Source organism: Armigeres subalbatus, unplaced genomic scaffold (genome assembly GCF_024139115.2).
Source record: "Armigeres subalbatus isolate Guangzhou_Male unplaced genomic scaffold, GZ_Asu_2 Contig1836, whole genome shotgun sequence".
NCBI classification, from domain to species: Eukaryota; Metazoa; Arthropoda; class Insecta; order Diptera; family Culicidae; genus Armigeres; species Armigeres subalbatus.
In genome coordinates, this window is record NW_026942657.1 from 82,722 (window position 1) to 105,594 (window position 22,873).

A 22,873-nucleotide genomic window follows, 5' to 3' on the forward strand; every position below is an offset into this window, starting at 1 on the left:
TAAACACCGTCATCTTAATTGGTTTAATTTATTTACAACACGCGGTCACTCACTTGCAACGATGAAGTGGGTCGCACTCGGAAAAACTGCACTCCCTTCGCTGAGAGCCCCAAGTGCACCGATCGACCATGCGCTGCGCTGCGCTGCAGCCTGCGATTGCGACGACAGCAATCGTCTTCCAAAGGAGATGAACAAAAACAAGGGCGCCGCGACGCGACATGCCGGCAATCAGGCGCGTATGCGCTTGCGCATCGGTTTTTCCACCCCCAATTCCTGCCAAACAAGACAGGGACACGTGACGGAAACTCAAACTCAAAGTTCCTGCTTAGACCAATATCCAAGCCTGATTTTCCGTGGACGGGACCAGTTACATTCGGGCATTACAATCGATCGGTGTGGAAAATTCGAAATCCCTTAGTTCGGAAAGGGAAAGTGCTGGGAAGGGGTTGGAAAGGGCACCTTCGGTGATTTTTTTTTTGCGACGTGGGTTCAATTTTACCGAATGGTTTAAGCGTGTGCACACAAGTATTTTGATAGTTAAAATATGAACTACCAACGCGTAGCAGCGATGGAGAACGGGTTGAAAAAGGAAGATTTTTGCAGCGCCAGCAAAGGAAACAAAAGCATTATCAATGGACTGAACGTAGGTGTTTGAGTGAAGTTTGAAATCGTGCCGATCATTATACGTACCAAATTGTGTGAAAGTTTCAAAGACACTCGAACAGTATACAACAAAATCATCACTGGAAATCATGAGGGATATACTGGTTTGTTTGGAAAATTATATTACATGAGCACAATTAACTTTTGCAGCTGTAATAATTGAGAGCCAAATCCCTTCTTACACTAACTATAGCATTTACAAACTATTAAGCTTTTTTGAATAACTAGATCGAAATAATGGACCTTAGATTTTGAGATTAAAAAATAAAAGAGTTTTGAAAATTCAAACCTATCTAAAGGCTTCGGCATTCGATCTTATTCGGAAGCAGAATGAATGAAAACTTGTGCGCTAAAAATAGATGTGCAAATCGGTAATAACAAAACAAAAGTGTTCTACAGTGAGACATTATGACATGTAGCCCCAAAGTACCAAATCAGTAACGAGAAGATTAACACTAGATACGATAAAATAGACGCATTTTTCGGTTTATTTCTTTTTTCAAATACCGTCATAGGCTTTTCTTTGGGTCATTTTATTCCTAACGTCCTTTATGCATAACGAACTTATGCCTAAACGGGTATACTCATAAATATTATGTAGGCCTGTTATTATCCCGGGCTATATGAATAGCAAATGTCTGTTTTTACGCAGATTTAGACGAGCTTAATGTTGAGCTTCATGTAAGAATAATGTTGCCTTACACTGCTTCGTAATAATGATGCGTTCATTCCAAAAAACAAGTTAGTTAAGCTTCAAGATCCGATATTGATGAAGAAACGATTTCAGAAAATTCAATTGATAGGAAAATATGAAACCAAGATTCATAATGCAGATTTACTCGATTTCTATTCAACACTGCTTGCATGTTCACCTGGCTTCAAAAACACTTTTGAAACATGCTGTCGCTATTTGCGCGACAACTTATAGTGACAATAATCCCTAGAAATAAATGCATCTCATATGATAATAAGGAAAAATACTTTCTGCCAACTGAACCGAAAAGACGGTGTTGCAAAAGGTTTTTTTTGTCAAGTCTGAAAGAGCAGAAACTGTTATATCGACTCATAGTCAGCTACGGCGATAAAACCTGCAGAATTAAATGCCATTACAAGGTGTTATGTGAAAAACAAATCACAGGAATAAAATATTTTGCTGAAATTTTATTTAAATTCAAAAATATGTACTATGACTTTAACATTCTGTTTGACAGTTCAAAATTGCAATGCGGCCCTTGATAGTTGGAATGCTGGGGACCACTAGGATGTGAAGGTACCAAGATAATATCATTCTCACATCAGAAAAACGGACAATTTGGGCTTAATTTGTGTCATTTTTGGGAAACGAAACGGAATTTGAAAAGTCCATGTTGGTTCGAAACTAAACGAAACGAAATATAACTTACTTCCGCTATTCCGCAACGATACTATATCAGGGTCCCATTCGATTCGATATTTCACAAAACGAAACACCATTTTTTTTTTCTGCGGAATTTTCACACAATATGAATTCAATATTTTTTAAATCGAATAAATATTCTGCGATCGATAGTATTTTAGTGGAAGAAGAAGCAAGCTATAATAAAACGCCAGTTCTTTTTTATCTACCTTTAGAGATGAGGCTTTTTCGCGTTGCTGTATAAAACAAGCTTAAATACTTTAATACTACTGGCGATTGGAGTAGGGTTTCTTACCCCATTCCCGGCCTAACATGCACACGACTGCATTATTTAATTGATATTTATAACAGAAAGCAACTTTTCCTGAATTTCGTGGGCCGTGCAATACTGCAAAGGGGTTCACTTCTGCTTAAAAATAGCTTTTCTTGGTAAACATCGTTTGAAAAAGCTTTCAATTGATTTAAATTAACGATGTGCAGCACTCATTTCAGTCATCTTCTTCTTCTTCTTCTTCTTCTTCTTATTGGCATTACATCCCCACACTGGGACAGAGCCGCCTCGCAGCTTAGTGTTCATTAAGCACTTCCACAGTTATTAACTGCGAGGTTTCTAAGCCAGGTTACCATTTTTGCATTCGTATATCATGAGGCTAGCACGATGATACTTTTATGCCCAAGGAAATCGAGACAATTTCCAATCCGAAAATTGCCTAGACCGGCACCGGGAATCGAACCCAGCCACCCTCAGCATGGTCTTGCTTTGTAGCCGCGCGTCTTACCGCACGGCTAAGGAGGGCCCAGTCATTTCAGTCATAGCGATTGCAAATCCGGCCCACTTCCAAACCAGTTCCCGGCCTAAGCAAAATTTCGCTCAATCTCTCAACATCTGGTAGAAAATGGTAGAAAATGTGACGTAAACAAACATATGCACGTTCAACGCCGACATGATGCAAGATGGTATTATTTATAATCATTTTTATTTGGTTGAAAAGATATATTCACTCATCCAAATTACTTCCAAATGCTTGAAAACTATATTTTTTTCACTTTTTGAAATCGAGAGAATTATAAATAACATGATAGCGTCAACTAATAGATAGTTTTCCTATGAACGATGAAGGATTTTTTTCATACTAAAACATACTCCTGGCGTTCTGGCACGGTGCAGCTAGAAGCTCTTAGGCCGAGGTGAATTTTGTTCGGTTTGAGGATACATTTTTAAATGTATTCTAATATGTTTATATTAGTTCTAGTGGAACGAACAAATAGAAAAGATTAAAGTGCGTGAGTTCAGAATTATTGTGTGGTGATTAAAAGATTGAAGTAATGATTGTTTCGAGAACTGTGACGATTTTCAGGTAGGTGTTTATATGAAAATACCGTTTTGTAAAAGTGGAAGGATTCACTCCGGCTCAGTGATGTAGCAACGGAGAGCGAATGTTCGGAATCTACGTTTTTATTTTCTATTATTGGACCATTTAGGAGTGAAATAAATAGTTGGAAAATATTGAGTATTGTGCGAAATAAATGGGAGACTTTTTAAAAATTATCAATCATAAACCTACGGCTTCAAAAAAGTATAAAGTAGTTTTCTGTGCAGTGAGCCGGGAATCGGGTCCATAGGCCCAAGTAGTGATTTACCCTACATACGTTCGAAGAAATTTACCGTAGAACATACGCCTCCGAGTCGTCCAATCATTTTTATTTCGGATAATGATAGATTCTTCTCATGTTGCGCTTCTTATCGCCAGTGCACACAGATATCGAGATTGAGATATTTTTTCTATTTGGAAACAAATTCTTATTATTATTATTGTACCAGAGGTATACGAAGATAAAGAAAGATTTGCTCTTGACGGGCCGGTCGTTCAATGGTAAGCATGTCTGCCTCTCACCCATATGCCCCTGGGTTCGATCTTAGTCGGCACATGCCAAGTTTTAAGACGAAAAATATATGATCACGCTTTCCCTACGATAGGACATAAAGCCATAGGTCCCGGTAGTGTTGGTGTGTACGATATATAGGGTCCAGGTGTAGGTAGTTATCTTCCTGGCGTGGGGCTTGTTACTCGTGAGGAAATAGTTCGAGTCATCAGTGCCAGCGCAATAAAATGAATTCGAATGAATGCAAATTGATGTAAATAATGGAATGTATTTTCCTAAAGTGCTATTTTAACCTCTCTGATGTTGATCTCATTAACCCTTTCCCGCCCACGACTTTTTTCAAAGATTTCAATAGGAAGGAATCATCTTTGAGAAAAATGCTAGAACAAAAGTTATTTGGCATAGCCAAAATTAGTGGAAAACGAAAAAAAAGTTTTTGATTGTAAATCAATAGTTAATTGATTGTTTTCAATAGTTTCACTATTTGTACTCAAAATTGATTATATTTCCAGTCTGATGGAACCATAAAGATGTATCCAATATTCCTTTTTGTTGTTGAAACAATTCGATGAAGGTTAGAAGGTGCAAAATTTGATGGTGCACCACAGACACCATGGGCGGGAGAGGGTTAAATTTTATAATGCGTGAGAAAGATTTTTTTCTACATTTATTTGTGTGAATTTTAAATTTTTCACTGGTGGAGAGTACCAAGGCCAGATGCTCTTGGCAGAGGGCATTTGCAATTCAACCCGTAAGATTTTCGTTCAATCAAATAATGATTACAAACAACAACACGTTCACCGTTTATTTCCTATGCGATTGACTTTTTGCACCACTTCTAGTGCGTTTTACCCAAGCTAACTTTTTACATATTTTACAATGCTTTAGAAAGTCAAAAAAAATTGTATTTTGAGTAGGAGATCATTTTGATATGCATCAAATTTGTATAAAATTTATGCCTGTGTTGACATTATTTGGTATCCTGGATGATATTGATACATTGAACAAGTTTTTGGAGGGTCTAATTTTGAACCATCCCCCGAGCTGCACAATTTGGACTGATTTATGGATTTGTGCGGCAACTCATATATGACTTGATTAAGGTACACATAGGTTCAGCAAGGACTATGTCCAAGGGCTTAACGACCCCTCCCCACGGCCTCTGCGAATTAGGGGGCCTGCCTAGGACGTGGTGAGGCTTGGCAGCGGGCTCTGTTAAACCTTTACAAAAAGCTGCATGTGTCCACAAGCAGGCCCTATCAAAGCGACCGTGTGCCGCTCAAAGTGCACAGGAGCCCAAGGAGTGCCAATTGGCACATCAGGATCAATGCCAGTGAGATCCTGATTATGGCATTCTGGCCGCGTGTTAACGGACCTTGTCCTAGATATCGTAATATTGTGAAAGCGAGGGCTGGAAGTCTGACATTCTACTCTCTTAGTAGAGCCGGGTGACACTGACTCGAAACGGCGAGTGGGCCAATGGCTAGGCTGTCTTCCGTCCCCTAAAACCGTGTCGGGCCTTGTAGCAAGCTGTCCAATCCTGCCACCAAGCTTTGCCTGCTGGGTGGGAGTAGGCTCAGATGCCCTTTCCTGACTTGCGCTGATCTGGCTCTGAACATGAAAGTGTCAACCCTTGCATGGCCTCCCTGATAACCATGGGATCATTGCAGGCGACCAGGCTTGTAAAATGTCATCAGCATGTCATTTGACTAATTTGTTCATAACTTTCTTCAGAAGTAAAATTCACATCATAATTTTAGATGCACTCATAACGCTTGAGTAAGGCTATATTTTTGTTCAAGGGTACATATAACATTTAAGACTGGAGAGTGGAATCAAATATCGATATTTTGAAGTATCGGAACGTCCCTACAGTAGGGCAACGACTAGGGACGTTCCGATACTTCAAAATATCGATATTTGATTCGATACGATAATCGAATGAAAGTATCGATATCACCGATATATTGGAATGAAAATATCGATATATCGGAAAATCATATGATATTTCAGAAATGAGATTATCTTCTATATATTTTCTTCTATTTCAATAAATAACTAAACTAAACTATATAATAAAAATGAAATGGTCTGTGTTCGTATCCACATAACTCGAAAACGGCTGGATGGATTTTATTCATTTCTTCAGCAGATATGTTCGATATCGTTTCCGACGGGTTTATATGATATTTTCTCATGCGAAAAATACGAGTTAGATTGAGTAAATCGTGAAAAAGTAAAAGATTCGTATGGAAATTTCGCACGAGCATATTCGACTGCTATGCAGGACAACGTCTGCCGAGTCGACTAGTTAAGAATATATTTGTTGTACTCACTTGTCAAATAATTTTCTAATCATATTTGTTGTAGTTGTTCAATTACTATTGTATTACCGTATTACCCCTGTACAATAATTATTAGAAATGACTTTTTTTTATTACTTCATCCAACCTGCTTATAGAGTGTGCCACTCCAACAACCATCGGCGGTGCCGTTGGTCGTAGTTTTAACAGGTAGCGGCGGCGTTTTGGCATAATACAAAATATTTTCCGTTTGCTCGGAAGTAAAATTTCACTGACAATATTTCTGTATTTCTTCTCGGGTTATTCTGATTTTTAATAAATTACAAAAAATTCTCTCTTCAGAATTTCTAAGGAAGTTTTTTTTCAAACTTATTCTCGAAGTAAATTCAGAATTTTTACGAAAAAATCCATAGAAATATTCTTAACCAAAAATAGAAATTTTCTTAAACTTTCACGAGAAATTATCTTTTTGTTTTTCTGAATTTCGGCAGGAAATTCTCTTCGATTTTAAAGGGACGTGCTTCAAAATTTACTCAAAAATTAAAACCAGATTTATTTTTATTTTCATCAGAGAACCCGTAGAAATATTTTTAAAAAAATATCTTTAATTCCTACGGAGCATTCTTTTCAATATTGGAAGGCAATTTTCATATAGTTTCCAATTCTTCTATATTACCATTTCCAAAAAATGTCTTCCTAATTTCTGAAGTTAATTTAGCTTATTTATCATAGGAACACGTCAAATATATAATTGAATTCGTGTAAGACAAATGCATGTGCATGACAAATGTCACACAACGGCACCTCAATGCACAGTGTCCGAGTTGCCAAAATTATTTGTAATGGCACCTTACACCTTCCGCGTTACAGAAAAAAAATCATCTTAACTATTAATTTTGACCCATTTTGAAGTATTTCTATTCACAAAATAAAATGCAATTGTTATGTTTCTTATTGTTCTGATTCAATATATCGATATCGAAAGCAAAAATATCGATATGACCGATATATTGCAAGTAAAATATCGGATATCGCAACAAAAATATCGATATTCCGATATATCGGAAGTATCGGATCGTCCCTAGCAACGACATCTCGACCCGCAAAAAAGCTAAGGACAGAGGCGATGCCTTGTTGGTGAAAACTGATAAGGCAAAGTACGCGGAAGTGCTTAAATCGATGCGGGCGGCCGAAAAGCTTTCGGCGCTGGGTCAGGACGTGCGAAGCGTCAGACGCACCAAGACCGGTGAAATGATCTTGGTTCTGAAACGCGGAGCGCAGGCTAGTGGAACTGACTACAGACTTCTGTACGCCTAAGAGGCGGTCCCTTTGGCACGCAGGTAGCCTACCTTAGGGCCGATGCCCACGTAGCCGATGCACGCAGCGTTAAAATAACGCTGGTGTGCATCGGCGTGGTGACGCTGCGTTACCGCTTTTTCCCGGTGCACACCTGCGTCTTTTTGACGCCACGTGCACTCTGCGTTGAAATGACGCTACGTGGGCATCGAGCCTTAGGTTACCGGTTGCGGAAGCCAAAAAAGTAATGGAGCTAGGGAAATTGAAGATCGACTGGTCAGTATGCCCAGTGAGCAAACTCCAGCCGCCTTCAGTGGACAGGTGCTATCGGTGCTTAGAGTTGAGACACAAGTCTTCCAACTGTGAGGGCCCAGACCGTAGCAACCTGTGTTGTCGTTGTGGTGAGGAATGGCACAAAAGTGCCTCATCTGCGCCAGCAAAAAGCAAGCCAGTAACCACGTTATGGGTAGGTCTTCGTGCCCCATCGGAGAGAAAAATAAGAATAGGCCGTGCAAGTAACACAGCTGAATATTAACCATTGTGCAACTGCCCAGCAGCTGTTATGGCAGTCGGTCTCGGAGTCGAGGACCGATGTCGCCCTCATGTCCGACCCGTACAACGTCCCTGTCGATAACGGCAATTGGGTGGCGGACGGGTCTAGGATGGCGGCTATTTGCACGACGGGGTGGTACTATCTGCCTACCGCACGATATCACATGATGCAGCCTGCGTGATTGCAAGCATGATGCCAGTCGGGCTGGTCATCCGGGAAGACGAGGAGTGTTTCGAGCTACGTGGCACCAGAGCAGCCCGCGAACACATCAGGGTGACTTCGGTTGCCAGATGGCAGCGCTAACATATCGAGCTGGGTGGGGAGACCCCATCGGGAAGTTCACTTCCATCTGACACAATTCCTGTCAGGCCATAGCTGCTTCCAGTACCTCCAAAGGTTTGGGCACGCGGAGAGCCCCGTCTGCCCTGACTGCCCAGATGGCAGGAAGGAGGAAACTGCAGAGCACATACTGTTCGTATGTCCTCGTTTCGACGTTGAAAGAAGAGCTATGCTAGACGTTCGCGGTCGGGACACAACCCCGGATACCCTTATCCACAGGATGTGCCAAGCGGTGGAGAAGCGGAGCGCAGTTTCGACTGCAACCACTCAGATTGCCTGCAGCTTGCAGAGAATCTGGCGCGCCGACCAGCAGTCTACAAGCATGACTAACTTGTGGTTGATTAGTTAGAGCGAAAACAGGTTGAGCGCGGGGAAGTGAATGAGAGGTTTGCACATGTCGAGGTAAGAGTTTCGCAGCGGGTGGCAACCGCAGTCGCCACCACGAGGCATGGCAGAAGAGTGAGCGCATAGGTGTTAGCATGGATTGCACATGCCGAGGTAGGAGGGTCGTAGCGTAGTACTGTTGGTACCTATCGCTATCGACATCTCGAGGCATGGCAGAGGTGAGCAGAGTGAGCACTTCCCCCTTTTGCCACCACACAAGACATCCGTAAGCCAAAATTGGTCGTACAACTGTTATAAAAATCCATTTGATTATATGGGTTTCAGACCCCAAGTTTTACCAAAGGTTCGTCGGCATTGGCCGGAAGCCATACATGCCTTTTTGATTCTGAACTCAATGTTAGGAGTCCAAGAAAGCTTTGAATCCAAAATTAGACCCACATACTTTACTTGATCAGTTACATTGATTTCAGAACCAAAAAGATGTAATGGACGAATACCCTTACGGTTACGTTTTTCCGTGAAAAGAACAATAGATGTTTTATTCGGATTAATCGAAAGGCCATATTGGCTACACCAACTTTTAACATGCCTGAAGAGCATTTTGCATCAGGTCGAATAAGGTAGTAATGCACAAACCCACTATCAATGTTAGATAGTCGTCGGCAAATCCATAGGTAGGAAAACCGCCATTATTGAGTAACCTCAATAGCGTATCTGCAACGAGATTCCACAAAAGTGGAGATAATACTCCCCCTTGAGGGCATCCGCAGACACTTAATTTCCTAATCGCTGCTTGACGTAATGTCGAGTAGAGATGTCGGTTTTTAAGCATCTGGTGAATCCATTTGGTAATAATATTAGGTAGCCCATGACAACGTGCGGCCTCCAATATTGCATCGAAAGACACGTTGTCGAAAGCACCTTCAATATCTAAGAAAGCACCCAAGCACGATTGCTTTTGAGCGAATGCTTTCTCGATATCGTACACAACCTTGTGTAGAAGAGTCACGGTGGACTTTCCAGATTGGTAAGCATGTTGATTAACATGAAGAGGCATGTTTGCCAAACAGTCATCACGAATGTGATGATCGATAATACGTTCTAAGCATTTCAGAAGAAATGAGGCCAGACTGATGGGTCTAAAACTCTTTGCTTCTTCATACGAAGCACGTCCTCCTTTTGGGATAAACTTTACAGTGACATCCCGTCAGGATATGGGAATATACCCAGTAGCAAAACTGCATACTAAAAGCTTTTTCAAAACATGTTTGATATGCTCAAAACCTCTCTGAAGTAGAACGGGATAAATCCCATCCTCGCCTGGAGATTTGTAGGGAGCAAAACTGTTAGGTGCCCATTGAATCAATTCAGTAGTTATGATTCTATGTGCTTGAGCCCAAGGCCCATAGCTACATGAAAAGGCATCAGGATCATCCGAAGATGTTATATCGACACATCCAGGGAAGTGCTCTAACGATTCTTCATCAGAAGAAGTGTAGTCGCCATTTGGCTTGCGAATTTCGCCAACTTGGAAATCCTTGGATCTCGCAAGAATTTTATTCAATCGACTGGCTTCACTCAAATTGGAAACATTTGCACGAAGGTTTTTCCAGCCGGATCGTTCAGCAGATCGTAGAGCCTTCTTGTAAGCTTTGCGAGTAAACTTGACAGAATAGGTCCCTGCTGAATGGCGTCTGTTCCAACTCCTTCTACACTGCTTTCTTAGCTTAGCCAAATCGGAATTCCACCAAGGGGTTCCTCTTGAGGTTTTTACAGAACGCAAAGGGCAAGCTTCCACGATGTGCAACGTTGTAGTATCAACTGCATCATCCAAGTCGGTAGGAGTTTCTATAGAAGGTAGATATCCATGAAATTTGGTAGAGAGCAACTCTGTGTAAAGATCCCAGTTTGTTGAACGAGGATTTCTAAAACGCAAGGTCTGCGAAGTAACATTCAAATGATCAAAGTAGATGTAGCGATGGTCAGATATCGATTCCTCATCTGACACATGCCAATTCGTCAACTCGTGACTGATTCTATTGGAGCAAAGGGTTAAGTCTAACACTTCTGCTCTATTGGATACCATAAAGGTTGGGCGATTGCCTAAGTTAAGTTCGGTACTACTTAAGTATACCATCAAGCTGGAGCCTCTCAGATTGATATCCGAGCTACCCCAGATGATGTGATGAGTATTAGCATCACTGCCGACAATTAGCGGAAGGCCTTTTGAAGTGCAATATATGACAACTCGTTTGAAATCATCCGTAGGGGATAGACGTATTTCCTGACGGGGGTTCCGCCAGTTGCATCAATTGTGACAGCACATACATCTCTGATTGTTAGTTCAGAGATAAGTGTAGCAACAATAGCATTGTTAACAAGTACACATGCACGCGACATTGATCGAGAGTTTGCTATTTATTTACTGAAAGCAGCAAAAACCGGGTTCACTAGGTTACCTAGGTAGAAGCTACCCTTGCGAAAAAAAGATTGATTTGAGCTATCTTAACTGAAGCCATTGCAAATTAAGATAATGCACTCCACAACTTCAGCATTAATATGAACAGCAACGATGAAACCAAATTGGTATCTTATCAAGAAATTCAAAGACGAAACACAGAGTACAATGTGTATAACGCATAAAGCGAATCCATATAGGTGATAATTTGTTGAAAAACTAAATAAAAACATGCTCATAATCCCACCCTTATTTAACCTCAAGTTGAGATTGAATAAGAGCAGCCGATTATTTCGGAGAAGCAAAAAGTCAACTACGCCATAGCTTCGGTTAGCGCAGTAAGGGCTAGATACTATGAAGGGTGCCCTAGTGCTTCACAGGCTCCGTTAGCGGTTAGGTTCTTTTTAGACCCCCTAACCATTCATCCGCAGGCACGGTAAGCATAAAGCCGCATCACACCAAGAATTTGGGGTCGCCTGTATGGTGGACTTCTACCGCCAGAACAGGCAATCCGTAGCGTTATTCTTAGCCAGATAACTGCCGCTGCCGACACCACACAGCTATTACGCTTCAAAACAGCTAATTCTTTGCTACTTGTCTAGTCCCCGACGGCGGATCTAGCCTACCTCGACAAAGAATTCCCCAGCTAAGGGGTGCCTCCCGAAAGCGAAGACAACGAGCCGGATGCCAAGGTCGGTCCAGCGATTCCGAGGGAGCAGGGCATCCGGTTTACTGGTGCCCTGACGATCCGTAACTGTTGGTATTTCGTCATGATCTAGTCCGTCTAGTTGCACCTAGCCTACACCGATGTAGGGTTCCCCGACGAAAGAATTTCTCCCTATACCAATTCTCTTTGATGATGATTTCTTTTGCAATGCGGATAATATGCGCGATACGAGTTTGTCGACCGCATTCCGTGTGCTTTCCTCTAGACACATTTCTTCAACGACGTTCTCCAAGCATAAATCGTTTTTTTTCTCTTCGTAATCGTTGCTTATGTGCCATCAAATATAACGGTTGTGTACTATTTCGGATTTTTTTTCGCACTGCGACAATGTCAACTCTCAACTCTCCGAAACACATTTCGCTGAATGTATCTTTTCACCGAAAATAATTCCACAGAATGCCATTTGACGGAATTCAGAATAAATATCATTGGAATATTTACCGATTTCTGCTTAATTACATGCAGTCCGGGCTAAATTCTTTTGGATTGTGATTTATCGCAATGAAAGAAGGCAATGATTTCTTTGAATGACCGCATCCGATCGTTAAACCACAAAGTAAGGGAACAATGCCGTCTTGAAGTGGACACGTTTGCTCGGTATAAAGAAAAGAAAGGGGGTAGTCTCTTCTATGAATTAACGCGTCTGCCCTGTATAAAGCAAAGGGAAATGATAAAGGCTCCCCCAAACCTAAGCGATTTCATCGCCGCGACGGCGACAGCTAGTCGCCGCGATTCTATCGTTGGGTCGCTGCAGGCAATGTTCCATTCACGCTTCCATACCAACGGCGACAGAATCGCAGTCGCCAAGCGATAGAATCGCGTCGCGATTGTCTCGTCGCGTGTGTTTGGGGGAACCTTAATTCCGGCTTTGAATGAATGCGTCTGCCCGGTATAAGGCGAAAGAAGTTGATAATGTCTGCTTTAAAAGAACGCGTCTGTCCGGTATAAGGCGAATGGATGGGTAATGCCTCCTTTAAATGGAAGCATCTGCCTTCTGCCTTCTTTAAAAGAATGCGTCTCCCTGGTATAAGGCGAAGGGAAGGGTAATGCTTTATTTAAATTGATGCGTCTGCCCGGCATAATGCGAAGGAAGGGGTAATGCCTTCTTCAAATGGTAGCGTCTGCCCATTGTAAGGTAAAAGGAGGAGATAAAGCGTTCTTAAAAAAACGCGTCTGCTCGACATAAAACGAATGGGGGGAAAACGCCTTCTTTGAATGAATGCATCTGCCCGGCCCGGTATAAGGTGAAAGGACGCACATGCCAGGTATAAGTGGTGATGCTTCTATAAATGGATGCGTCTGCCTGGTATAATGCGAAGGGAGGTTATAATTCCATGTTCAAATGAATACGTTTTCTCGGTATAAGGCGAAAGGATTCCCAAAAAAAAATACATTAGTTGAACTAACATCAGTGTGATGATTTAATTCAGCGCTGTGTTGAATTATGTCTGTAGTATTTTTTATCACAACTTCTGTTCAAGCTTTGTTCACACAATTTTGGCGAAGTTATACAACTATAACATCTCATTTTGAAAAACAACTTTATTAACTGATTCGTTAAACCTTTAATAAGCATTTTACTAAGCCTCAATTCAGCTACATGTGAATTCTTCGAAAATAATAACGCATAGAAGGTAACATCAGTAAGATCTCCAATGAACGTATTTTGAAGCAATTGCTATTTTCATATAATCATTTTAAAATTTACCTAAATCGGGTCTCGAACTGCTGACATTTGATCATCCGCCGGTAACGTTGCCATCCGCGCCATCCTTGATTTGTTAGATAGGGCTAACTGAACGCAGAACATAAATAATCTTATTGCTGAATATGAATCATAATTTGACTCTTATAGCCTATTCAGATTACGCCATTGATGACATAATAATTGGCGTTTCAGGGTAAATACGCTTTATGATGTCATTATTTACGTAATATTCCATACATTTTGCGCTGTCAAAAGATACCCGCTAAAAAGAGTCACAAAGAGTTTATTACGAACAATTATTACGAGAGAGCTTTCGTTCTAACTGGGATGCAGGGAGAAATTCAACAAAACAAAACTGACAAGCGTCACGCTCTCTTTGCCAGAGAGAAAATTCTCTCTGTTTTCATTTCGTTTCGTAGTTGACAGTCATGCTCTTTCTGTCGCAGCAGGGTCGAATGCATGTTAGATGGAAATCTTCTGAGCGCTGAAGAATAACTCTGATTGTGATGGTTTTGTGGAAAGCATTTTATATGATGAAAAATAATGATGATAATTATTTATTCTCCACTTATTCAACATGAATTGTTTAAAAACAGATGCTCTCTAGAATTAACATGAAGTATTTAACCTTAACCTAGATTTAATAGAACAAATCGAATAAATTTTCAAAGTTCAAGGGCCAATGCGGAAGACAATTTAAAACGTAGGAATGGTTGTAAAACGAATATATTTGATGAATAAACATGATTTCATAAATTGTTTCAATTCTGCTCCTTGAATGGCTTAATATACTTTGGATTTCAACATTTTTCACGTGGGACATCTGTACGATTTGAATGGGATGTATATATAAAGTAGAATAACCTTAAATAAAACATGGATTGGTAATGCATTAATTCATCCAAAATCCAGTTTAAATTATATCACATTCACACGATTCGATTTTGTTAGAAGCTGTATCATTGATTGTCGAGTAGAACGCAATGGTTCAGTTTCCATTTTTGAAAAAAAAAATTGCTGAGTTGCCCTTCATACATGGAGATACTGGTGGAAATACATTTTAGTTCGATAATACTTCTTGAAAATTGGTCCAATCGTCCTTTTTTTATTTATTTGTGAGAATTCCAAAAACTATCTCAATTTTTCTATCAAATCTCCGTTCGATCATAGTACAGAATCAAAATACTTTTTAAACTTAAAAATAAATTGAGGAATAGTCTGATTCCCCGAAGAACGGCGCACCCAACTAATGAATGTAGCTTCGCTCATTATCCTTAATGAGAGCTTCAAATATTCTTCGAAAATCCCTTTTCATATTTTTTTTTAAATATTTTTTTTTTCGTAGAAACTTTGTTCAGAAAAAAATGTTCGATTGTCGCCACACAAATGCTTGATTTCGCAAATTAAATTTTAAAACTCTCCTTGAATTCAACCCTGCATTAGCGTGCAAATGAGGAAACATGGAAACGTCAAGATATATTATCTTGCTGCAGTCTGAACACCTCGTAATAATTGGATACCCTCTCACTTAACAAAGTCAAAGACGTTTAAAAACAGCTGATTTTATCGTCAATTGACAGTTCTTCTATGAAAGTGACAGCTTCGGACTTGCAGGCCTGTTCAGCGGTTGTAAACAAGTGCATTCTCGGCAGTGTCACATGAAAAGGCCTATAGGCTATTATTCAATAAGTCGATCTGTCAAACTACAGTTTGTTAATAACTCAAGACAAAATTTTCAAAACGACTTATCTACTTTTGTAAACAAAGATTCAAACGACGATTTGGCGAATCTGATAGCTCTCCCACGCAAACCAACACCATCAACACGTAGCGGAATCCTTCACCTACCTATTGGGGGTGTTGGTTTGCGTGGGAGAGCTATCAGATTCGTCAAATCGTCGTTTGAATCTTTGTTTACAAAAGCAGATAAGTCGTTTTGAAAATTTTGTCTTGAACTGTACAAGATTTTTATTTCAACCATTGTTCAGCCAGTCATAACCATCGCACACTAGGAAAAATACGTAAAAATAATGTCGATAAACGATCAAATAAAATCCGTCCCCAATGCTATTTATGAATTTATGAAAATAAAATCAATGTATATTCGGCCTTCCTCAGAATCTCTTGATAATCGGTTGCGATATGATTGTCAAATGCTAAGATTATTCCAATTTCGCCGCAATAAAGATCAACATCCATGCGATAATATTGGGATTCCACACATCAAAGATTCAATAATTTCCCGATGTTATTCAACGGCGTTATGTCCGGCTTTTAGTAAATTTCGTTAGTTAGTAAAAAATTAGTTCAGCATGAATGCATGATTTTTTTTATTGCTCCAGCAGTTTTGTTCGTTATAATCTCCGACACTTTAATAAATCAGGAAAATAAAAAGCATGTCTTGAAAATAAATCTTTATTTTCCTATGAATCAAATTTCCCAAATCTAGAATCCAGATTTTCTCTCAAACTGAAAAAGCATGTTTTTTATTCCTACTGTGCGGTAGATCAGATAAATGTGAAATCCAATGGTTAAGAAGGACAAAGGTTAAGAAGGATGTCTAATGCCTGCTTATTAACTTACTATTCAAACTCAATTCGACCACCCTTTCAGAGCATCACATCATAGTCGAACAGAGAACTTTAAAAATCATTAGTTCAGTACATTGTTAAACTTCCCCAATGTGCTGAAATGTGATAAAACGAAAACGTAAGTTCGACTTCAAATAAAAGGTATTAAACAAATAAATAGGCCATGTCGAATATTAGTTAGATTAAATGCTGAAATGAAATCTGTCTAGCAAATTATTCAGCATCCATTTTATTCAGCTATGAAGATCACTAATAAACAATAATTTAACCTAGATGCTTATTTGTAGCTTGTCGTTGTTTGTTGGGTTATTCATTAACAAAGTAAAGAGAGGAGATAATCCCTTCATTATTTCTGGCAGACGGACCAGGATTAAAGGATTTTTAAGGGGAAAATGTAATTCCGAAAATAAGCTATACTACTATTCTGGGAGGCCTTCCTTAGTCACGGAAGAAGCTGTGGGGTTTGAGTATATTACCATCAGCGTGTGATTGTACATTAACACTTGAGCGTGTCGATCAGTGCGCAGCAAGCCATGACTCGCCCTCTTCTCGTCAGACCTCCGTGGCGTGTACACGCACCCACGGAGAGCTGCTGTCATAACAATTCGCTCCGGCCATTTGGGGCTACACATTTTGGCGATCCTGCCAGGTTATTTGTTGGATCCTGATGCTGATTTCAAAAGGTGAGTTGAATTCAATTGGTAATGTGCTAATGTGTTAAAACATCTGACGATTAAAAAAAACACAAGGCAATGGGTTTGTATTACTACAAAGCGCGTCTGGAAGAACGCTGCAAAATGGATTGTGGTTTGGAAAATCACAAAGCGCGTCTGGAAGACCGCTGGAAATGGATTGTGGTTTGAAAAATCACAAAGCGCGTCTGGAAGACCGCTGGAAAATGGATTGTGGTTTGGAAAATCACAAAGCGTGTCTGGAAGACCGCTGGAAATGGATTGTGGTTTGGAAAATCACAAAGCGCGTCTGGAAGACCGCTGGAAAATGGATTGTGGTTTGGAAAATCACAAAGCGTGTCTGGAAGACCGCTGGAAAATGGATTGTGGTTTGTAAAATCACAAAGCGTGTCTGGAAGACCGCTGGAAATTGGATTGTGGTTTGGAAAATCACAAAGCGTGTCTGGAAGACAGCTGGAAAATGGATTGTGGTTTGAAAAATCACAAAGCGTGTCTGGAAGACCGCTGGAAATTGGATTGTGGTTTGGAAAATCACAAAGCGTGTCTGGAAGACCGCTGGAAAATGGATTGTGGTTTGGAAAATCACAAAGCGCGTCTGGAAGACCGCTGGAAAATGGATTGTGGTTGGGAAAATCACAAAGCGCGTCTGGAAGACCGCTGGAAAACGGATTGTGATTTGGAAAATCACAAAGCGCGTCTGGAAGACCGCTGGAAAAAGGATTGTGGTTTGGAAAATCACAAAGCGTGTCTGGAAGACCGCTGGAAAATGGATTGTGGTTTGGAAAATCACAAAGCATGGGAGACCGCTGGTTTGTGGTTTGAAATACCACATGGCGTGTCTGGGAGACTGCCGAAAATTTTTTGACAATCTAGAAAATCCCAAGGAAACATTTATTTTGGTTAAAATAAATTTCTCGCTTAACTTTTCAAAAGGTCCTAAGTAACATTTTTTTCATGATTTAATTTGAACACTGCAATCAATAGCTTTCATGTTGTTCTGTTGATTGCGCTATTCAAATTAATTCATGAAAAAAATGTTACTTTGGACCTTTTGAAAAGTTAAGCGAGATTTAGTTTGAAATGTATAACTTATCTTTAGTGTACATGAGACTACCAGTTAAGCTAGTTCTAGTTCTCGGTATAAGGCGAAAGGATTATTCATTTAAAACGTCTATCCATAACAAAGTAAAGAGAGGAGATAATCCCTTCATTATTTCTGGCAGACGGTCCAGGATCAAAGGATTTTTAAGGGGAAAATGTAATTTCGAAAATTAGCTCTACATATTCTGGGAGGCCTTCCTTAGTCACGGAAGATGCGTGGCTGCCAAGCAAGACTCAGCATAGTCTAGGAGGCTAAGTTCAACAGTCTAGGCAATTTATCGATAAAAATGCTTTTTGCACTAGAATCAACAATCACGGTTATAGATTTAAATTCAGTTAGGGTAATAATAAAAACCCAGATTAATCCACCTAGCGTTGGTGGTGCCTTTCTCGCATTTAGTTAAGACACCAACCTTATATGGGGCTTATTATGGTCCGATGTACCATTTTCTCCATAACTTTTAAACGCAATGACCGATCGTTATCAAATTCAATAGTAATCAACAAGGCTTTGTCCCCTGTCGAATAAAACTTGTCGGTTAAGGATTACTATACGAAAAGTTGTCTAATGTTTTTTATAGCTTTTGTGCACACACATACACACGGACAGACAGACATGTGCTCAGCTTGCCGAGCTGAGTCGATTGGTATATAACACTATGGGTCTCAGAGGCTTCCATAAAAAGTTCGTTTTCGGAGTGAAATGATAGCCTTTCGGTACTACTTCGTTGTACGAGAAAGGCAAAAAGAAATTGAAGAAGAGAAATCGATCAATACAGTTACGGAAGAAAAGGGAAGGGGAAAAGGAAGAAAAATATTCTTTTCCATAATATTTGTAGAGATGCAGAGTAAAGCACGCTTGCGTTCGTCCGCTAATGATCGTTGAAACCATTGAGTTACAGAAACTTTCACAGTGATAATGATTCATAATTCCTAGTCAGCCATTTAGTTGAATCATGATGAAAATCTTAATAAGTTTGCTCAATCACGGAGTGTCAACCATAGGTATGTGCTTAGTGATAACTTTAAGCTACGCTAAGCCAATTGTAAGTTTAAAACCATATTTTTATAATTACAAATTATTCACATTCAACTGACGTAATTCGTGGAATGCGGCAGCAATAAATACACCCAATAGATGGGTACATTTCCAATTTTCATCATTCACCATCACAGTACATATGATTTGCAGTCACTATAGATATGTAGAGATGTGCATTGGTACGAACGTGTTTCAGTTTATATCCTAATGACCGACTGTTTTTTCGGCTTCGTTGGGTGTTTGCCAACTATTTCGACTCAATTAATATTTCGGATGCGGTGCGGAAGATCCACGAACGGATCCAGCAGCCGGCAGCTGTCTATTGAAGAATTACGACTTCCATCACATCAAGTTCGCCACATAATTTAATATTCAGCGCAAATGTAGTAATCACCGAGTAGGTCTAGGTACCAACGTAAACGGGGAGGTTTTTCAGAATGGTTATATTTTTGGCTCGAACGAGTTGCAAGCGCATCGGATGGGAAGCAAGCGTCAGTAGCTTTGTGGTGCCGAAAGTGAGACGAGAAATGGCTCGCTTACAATGACGTTTTGATACCGAAAGTGATACGGCATCTTGTTTGAATGACGATTGTTTATATAGTGGGTTTTTTTTTGAATCCTTGCCAACAAGAAACAGGAAATACCGGTCGTTGTAAAATTCAGTTTGGAAATTGGGAAATTACGTTGGAAAAACCAAGCAATGCATAATGTACGATGTGGTGTTGAAAAAAACAAAAAAACTTGCGACTTGATCAAGATCAAGGAAGGCAGGAATGAATCACATTTGAGTTTCTTTTCAGCAAAACCATATCTTTAAATCACTCACAAAAAGTTTTTTCTTTTCTTTTGCTCGCAGTTTTTACTTGCTACAATATTGCGTTTTCTTAAATAATGAAGCGGGTTATTATAGAAATTATTTTAAGCTAGTTGACTTGGAGTTGCCTCCACCCAGTGGCGTAGCCATCCACCATAAACAAAATTTTTAGAAGTTTTTTTTCTCTCTCAAATTGAAAAAAAAAAAGGTTCAGAAACCGCTTCCCCCCCCCCCAGATCAATTTTCTGGCTACGCCACTGCCCCCACCAATTAACGACGACAGACTTTTATTTTGTTTAACGAAACTGCCCAACAACTTGTTTTGAATTGTTCCCATATAAGGTCTATTTATGCGACAAATTAAGAGTAGACAACTACTAATTTACTACGCACTTCCAAAATGCTCGACCAAACGGTCTACAATAACGCGTTTTCTCATTTTCGATTACAGATTTAATTTAATAGTGTCGAGTAATGACGCCAATTAATCAACGCAAATAGAAATAACTCACGACCGTAATCATCAACTGCACACTAATCTCTTTGTCGTTCTCGGCGGCACCGGCTTCAAGCGGCACTACGGAGAGAAGTTCATTCACTCGTGCTGCGCCTCTTTATAAGCTAAGCCACCCGCTAACACACCAAACGATCACGCTATGTTGTCAACCCCATTTACAAGCTGTGTGATTTAAAGTCCACCTCATTCTAACAGTGCTGCGTGTTTTTTCAACGGGTTTCTTCTAGCAAGCCAATGGCATTACCATCACGGTGGCAATACCGAACGTTCCGAATCGGGAAAAATGGGGCAAAGGGGTGGAATTCATGCTGTCCTGCATTGCCTACTCGGTGGGGTTTGGGAACATCTGGAAGTTTCCCTACACGGCACTGGAGAATGGAGGAGGTGCCTTCCTGATCCCGTACCTGATAGTACTGTTCCTGATTGGGCGGCCCATCTATTATCTGGAGATGGTGATGGGACAGTTCTGTAGTCGAGGTTGCGTGAAGATCTACGACATGGCACCGGTTATGCGAGGTTTGTTAGAATATATAAAAAATCAGCATGATATCTACTACGGGTGAAATACATTTTCAGGCGTTGGCGTAGGTCAATCGTTGGCGATGTTCGTGGTGATGACCTACTATACTCCGGTACTGGCAATTACGCTCTACTATTTGATTGCATCGTTTAGCAGCGAGCTCCCATGGAGTCGATGTGATCCTTCGTGGAGTCGGTGTATCGATTCAATATCTCGGGAGCTACAAGATTCCAATGGATCACAGCACATGAACGTTTCGGCAGAGTTGTTCTTCACGTGAGTCTGTTACAAAACTCGTCAAAATAATCATCTGCTTATCTGATTTCCTATTTGTAGGAAAACCGTCATGCACCGAGCACCACTGGCACAAGGTCTTGGCATACCGGACATGGACCTAACGCTGTGTCTTCTAGCCTCCTGGCTAGTGGTGGTCGTCATCCTGATCAAGGGCATTCGAAGCACCGGAAAGTGTGCTTATTTTCTGGCCATTTTTCCATATGTTATAATTTTGATTCTATTCGTTCACTCGTGCACGCTGGAAGGTGCTGGCAAAGGAATAAAGTTTTTCCTAACTCCCGATTGGAAACAGCTGTTTGAACCTCGCGTTTGGATGGAAGCCGTTACGCAGTGTTTCTTCTCCCTGTCTATCTGCTTTGGTGGAATCATTGCGTACTCGTCATTTAACAACTTCACTAACAATGTCTATCGGTAAGCTTAATCAGAATAGTATAAAATAAAACAAACAAGAATAACCGCAATCCCCACCCACAGGGACGCCATGATCATCTCCTGGTTGGATACGTTCACCTCGATCATCGTGGGGTGCATCGTGTTCGGAGTGCTCGGAAACCTGGCGCACGTCACCAACAAGGAAAACATTCAGGACGTGGTCCGGCAGGGCCCGGGCTTGACCTTCATGGCCTATCCGGACGCCATCTCCAAGTTTGAGTACTTTCCGCAGCTGTTTTCGGTGCTATTCTTCCTGATGCTATTCATAGTCGGCATCGGGAGTAACCTGGGCGTGGTCACCAGCATCATAACGGCTATCCGAGATCGCTGTCCAACGCTGGAGAACTGGAAGGTTGCAAGCGTGGTGTGCGTGGTGGGATTCAGTTTGAGCACGATCTACATGGCACCCGGAGGACTGGATCTGTTGGATGTGTTTGATAATTATGGTGCCAAGTACGTCACGTTGACGTTCGCCTTGTTTGAGCTGATTACGTTTGGGTGGATCTACGGAGTGGACCGAATATGTCGAGACATTCAGTTCATGTTGAACATCGAAACAAGCAAATTTTGGAGGATTTGTTGGGGTTTTCTGACTCCTTTGGTTGTGGCAGTTATTTTAATTGGTTGTCTTGTTGATCACAAACCGGTCGACGTTCCTGATGAATACAACCGTAGGTTTAACATTTTAGTCATACTTACTATTTAAACTAATATTTTTTTCTTTCAATCCTAGTCGTCGGCTGGTGTGTATACATACTTGCGGTGATTCAGTTGCCGCTTTGGGCCATCTTCGCTGTCGTTTCTCAGAAGCAATCTGGATTGGTCAATAAGATAAGAAACGCCTTTAAACCAACCAAATCGTGGGGACCTGAGAATTATCATACAAGGGAGTTGTACAATTTGTCCTTGGAAAAACTGGGCGCATCGTCAGACAGGAATAAGGAATCGAATGTGTTGAAATTTATTTATCGCAGAGTTTTAAAATAGCATTAAGACATTTTATTATATAAGCTTTTTTATCGTTTAAGACATAAAATTGTTTGTAAATAAATCTTGTGAATCCCATCTCGAGTGAATCGTTAGTTGTTTTGAAGAAGCATCATAAAAGCGTGACGCTTTCTACTTGATAATGATGTGTATCTAGCGATATGCCGGACACTTAGAGTCAATTGTCATATCCAGACTTCTGATGAGA

At 40.5% G+C, this 22,873-nt stretch overlaps 1 protein-coding gene across 2 annotated transcripts; it reads left to right on the plus strand.

Moving 5' to 3' along the window:
• Positions 1-364: 364 nt before the first annotated feature.
• Positions 365-22,737, plus strand: LOC134203403 (sodium-dependent nutrient amino acid transporter 1-like). Of its 2 annotated transcripts, none has more exons than XM_062678276.1 (6): positions 365-767; positions 20,657-20,945; positions 21,006-21,225; positions 21,286-21,657; positions 21,721-22,349; positions 22,412-22,737. In XM_062678276.1, exons 1-6 carry the CDS (start codon positions 753-755, stop codon positions 22,663-22,665), a joined length of 1,779 nt encoding a protein of 592 aa, XP_062534260.1. In that variant the 5' UTR covers positions 365-752; the 3' UTR covers positions 22,666-22,737. The 2 variants fall into 2 exon arrangements, with proteins under 2 accessions (XP_062534260.1, XP_062534259.1); XM_062678275.1 differs by having other exon boundaries at positions 365-643.
• Positions 22,738-22,873: the final 136 nt, after the last annotated feature.

What these genes read in the sequence shown, in the direction of transcription:
- LOC134203403 (XM_062678275.1), top strand. Translation starts at nt 545, where the DNA reads ATGAACTACCAACGCGTAGCAGCGATGGAGAACGGGTTGAAAAAGGAA. An exon ending in TCGGCAGAGTTGTTCTTCAC is followed by an intron (nt 21,226 to 21,285) that starts GTGAGTCTGTTA and finishes TCCTATTTGTAG; the next exon opens with GAAAACCGTCATGCACCGAG. An exon ending in CGTTCCTGATGAATACAACC is followed by an intron (nt 22,350 to 22,411) that starts GTAGGTTTAACA and finishes TTTCAATCCTAG; the next exon opens with TCGTCGGCTGGTGTGTATAC.